The sequence below is a fragment of the Lupinus angustifolius genome, chromosome LG01 (assembly GCF_001865875.1).
Source record: "Lupinus angustifolius cultivar Tanjil chromosome LG01, LupAngTanjil_v1.0, whole genome shotgun sequence".
Lineage (NCBI taxonomy): Eukaryota > Viridiplantae > Streptophyta > Magnoliopsida > Fabales > Fabaceae > Lupinus > Lupinus angustifolius.
The window spans coordinates 29,379,032-29,383,353 of record NC_032009.1 but is presented as its reverse complement, the minus strand read 5'-3'; the positions used below and the strand labels follow the sequence as shown (position 1 = coordinate 29,383,353).

The following is a 4,322-nucleotide window of genomic DNA, read 5'->3' as shown; positions in this document are numbered from 1 at the left end:
ATTATTTTTTTAAAAAAATAATTCAAATGAATAATAGGTTACGCATAAATATGTATAAATTTTTATACATAATTGTATAAATATTACACTTTAATAATTAAATGATTGATTATTAAGAAATTTTCTTGGGATCGCGAGCATACTGGGGTGATCTTATGAAACCTAAAATATTCATGGTAAAACTAGCTTTCATAGTAAGGGTTTTTCTGATGACAAAAAGATAAATGGAGTGGCATAACTTGTGGGATAGCATATGCGTGTCTTACTGATAGCATATGCACTGATACAACTTGTGGAACATTAGATGTGTCCTTATTGATAGTGTATGAGTATTATATAGTGTTTTTGTATCATTTACCATTCATATTTAATCATCATTGGATCTTTAAAAAAAGTAATCTAAATGAATGGTAAATGATGTAACAAGTATTTATAAATTTTTACATTGACTGATCTTTAAAAAAGTAATATAAATGAATAGTGAATGATGTAGTAAGTATTTATAAATTTTTACATTAACTATGTATAGATTTTACACTTTTTTTTTTATTCGTACAAAAGGGGTGATAAAAATGTTGTGAGATAAATATTTTCATAACACAAAACATACTATATATAGGTAAACCTGAAGAATCATACAAGGCAGATAGGAAGGCATATAATTGTTATTTTGTATCTTTTGGATAAAGGTAAAGAATTATGATAGTGGGTTAAAAGCGTGCATGATAAAGTTAAGGTAATATAAGAATGTGAAAGAGCATTATCCTTGTGCAAAGATACTAAAAGTTGGAAAAATACAAGATAACTAAGAAAACGTGCCAAGAAAGTGACGAACAGAGTGAAATATAAAGCTGCTAATGAGTTATACAAATTGTTAGATAACAAGGGAGAGGAAATAAGCGTCTAAATGCTAGAAAGGCCGAGATAAGAAGACGAGAATTAAACCAAATGAAATACATCAAATATGAAGATGAAAAAGTGTTGGAGAAAGACAAAATTATTAGGAAAAGATGGAAGAACAAATTTCACAAATTCTTCATAAGGACGTTATTCTTTATAGTACAATATTGATCAAAATTATACATTTTATTTTATATTAGAATTTGGGAGCTAGATGCGAATGAATCTTTGAAACGGATGAAGACTAATAAAACAATTAGATTGGATAATATAATTAAGAGAATAATGTATCTCCTCATATCAGGAGATAATTTATCTCCTCTAACCAGTAAAAATGTGACATTTGCGCTATTTTGTTTATTTTTAAAAACATTTTTATAGAAAATGATGAAACCTGTGTCATGATTTAACTGGCAGGAGGAGATGACTTATCTCCTTATACTAGGAAATATTCCATTCCCTATAATTAATAATCATGAAGTCTGAAAAGTTCTATAAGACTAATGCATTAGTACTTGAATAGTAAAGTTGTTTAATAAAATTATGAAGTCGAAAAATATATTAAATGAGTATAGAAGAATCACTTTAATCCCAATTTATAATAATAATGGAGATGTACAAACTTTTACAATTTAAAAGAGATTATAATTTTTGATATAGCATTATGGTAATGTTTCCAAAGTCCAGGCTAGCTATAAGCTAATGCTAGATTCAGAAATATACCTCAAAGCTCATGCAGCAGCCAAATGATTAACAAGTGTAGTAATTCATTAATACTACAAAGTACAGAGAGTTGCTAACACTTCATTTTCATACTCCTAGCTAGGAGGCACAATATTCATAGAGATTACCTTACCTTACCTTACCAAAAGTATATGCATATAATTGACCATTTGATTTACCCTTTCAAACACCATCTACGACTTGGATTTTGAAGAAAATAAATTAAAAGGAAATAGAAGGGAAGTAGAATATTTTAAAGTCATTTCATAAATATACTTAATGATATTAAAGTCTTTTATTCTCTTCAAAACCTACTCGTAAACAGATCCTAAAATGGCATTGCCAATTGATCAAGCAGACCAGTTACAGGGGTAGCAAGTCTAGGCTCATAAGCAAAACCATGCAACTCAAACCCATCAGTAGCAATATAAGGACATGGTGGAATCCACTGCCACCTTTTCCTAGATATATCAAACAGCAATGCCTTCTCTGTTCCCTTTATCATAATAACAATAAACTCACCATTTCCTACACATTCAAACCCATTCCCAGCTTCAAGCTCAGAAAACTGAACATAAAGCTGTTGTGGCATTCTTTCTGACTCAACCCACATTGTTCCACAACCCTGCAAACTCCACACCCTCAAACTCTTTGGTACATTCAGCTTACTCTTTTCAACAGCAGCAACTAGAAGCAATTTCCCTTCACACTCAACCAAGCTAGGAGATCTTAGAAACCTCCTCATTGGGGCTTGGATTTTGATCCAAGTGTTTGATGAAATATCATAAGCCAAAACACTGAAAGGGCTGCAATTCATGCAGTAAAACTTCCCTTCTGCATGAACCATTCTACCAGATTCAAGGCTACAAAGCCTTGGAAGAGAACATGTTGTTCCCCAAATGGAATAAAACCCACCTCCATCAATGTGAAAAGTTTCAGATGTTAGATTCTTCACAGCATAAGGAGATATCATGTCATCACCAGCAACAGTAACATCAATGCAAGTTGGAGTAATGGTTAAACCAATAGAAGGGAAAAGCCTTGGCCTTAAAGTTGGAGGTAGTAACTGAGTTAGAGAACCAAGTATTGGGTTGCAAAGAAGCATTGTTTTTGGACCAGCTTCATCAGAAACCCAACAAAGTAAACCAGCAGAAGAAGAAGCTGGTGAAAAACCAGATGGAACCAAAGCAAAGGAAATCCTATACCATGACATTTCATAAGGATCAAACAAGTACCCTTCACATGAAGAACCAGCACCACTGCCACCATTGTTGTTCTTGTAGATGTAACTTTTGCGGGTTTTATTCTTGAAGAAAATGAACCAATGTCTTTGTGGTGAGACTTGGAGGTAAAGTTCAAGAAAGTTGTTGTTAAAGAGAAGACCATACCATCTTTTACATACACAACGGGCTCTGAAAAAAGCTGGTAGAGGAAGAAAAGCTATGATTCTATCAATGAGCCTTTGAGGGAGTTTGCTCCATATTCTGCTGTTCAACCAAGTAGTGTTGAAAGTGCTGGTAGTAGCAGTAGTAAGATTGCTAACACTATTATCACCACTGAGAGTGAATGTGTAAGCAAAGGGAGAAGTCATAGAAGGGTGAAAACCTTCCATTTAAAAATATGTGATGTAGTTTGCTCAAGATAGATAAAGTTATAAGGGTTTTCTTCCCTTTTTTCAGTGTGGAAACTAGACAAAGAAATTTTGGAGAAATGGGAAATCTAGCTAGAGGGTTGTGTGTACTAGCTAAGCTTGCCTTTAATGTTATACATTATTCTTCTTTGGCTGCATTGTTTATGGTTTTTGGAACAAACTAAGAGGAAAAAAAGGCAAGTGTAGCTAAAGGTAATTTTTGGAAAAGTAGTGGTAGTTGTTGTTGTTCTTTCTGTTCCTCATTTTCAGTGGTAGTTTATGGAATTGGTGGGGTGGAAGATGGATTTGGAAGAAGAGAGGGTGAAAGAACACAACTAGAAATGGAACAAAGGACGAGTTTCCAAAGTAGTGAAAGAAAATAATGAATTCACTAAAACATAGGTGCTCTTAGGAGGTGGCTTTTGTTACTCATGTAAAGTAAAGAAATCATTGGGTTTGTGTGTGGCACTTGGTGGGGACTGGGGCAAGTGTTTATATAAGATCCAAGTGGGGCTTTATTGAATTATGTTTTTTTTTTCATTTTGGCGTACATCAAAGTAAAGATATCAAATGATGTTTATTTTATATTTTATATGCTATTACTTTTTTAGTTTAATATATGTGCACCATATATAAAGTTTATTACATTGATAACATATATTACCATTGATTTAGATTATTTTTGTTTGATAATCAATAATAACTAAAATATGAATGAGAAATGATATGTTGACAGTATAAAATATAATTACACTCCAAAAATATACATATTAAATTTTTACTTTTTTTTAATTTAGTTGGATTTAGTATAGGAAAAAAATAGTGGACTCATACTTTTTGCTTTCTTGGATGAAGAATATTAGAAACAAGTTTTCACGTTATTAACTCATAACTCCTTGTACTTTTTAAGAAATTCATGTTAGCAAGGATATCACTAATTTCCTAATAAGCAGACTCACACATGGTCAATGTGTGTCTTAATAATAATAATATATGATTTCTTCTTTACTTTCTTCACACATTTTCTATCTTATCAAAAAACTAAAAAATCATCTTAATCTCTATTTTC

The 4,322-nt window shown here is 31.9% G+C and overlaps 1 protein-coding gene across 1 annotated transcript; it reads right to left on the bottom strand.

The window, feature by feature from the left end:
• LOC109359805 (protein UNUSUAL FLORAL ORGANS-like) lies at positions 1,929-3,702 on the bottom strand. The gene has a single exon (XM_019604502.1). The coding sequence runs from the start codon at positions 3,233-3,235 to the stop codon at positions 1,952-1,954; it is 1,284 nt and encodes a 427-aa protein (XP_019460047.1). The 5' UTR covers positions 3,236-3,702; the 3' UTR covers positions 1,929-1,951.

What these genes read in the sequence shown, in the direction of transcription:
- LOC109359805 (XM_019604502.1), bottom strand. Translation starts at nt 3,235, where the DNA reads ATGGAAGGTTTTCACCCTTCTATGACTTCTCCCTTTGCTTACACATTC.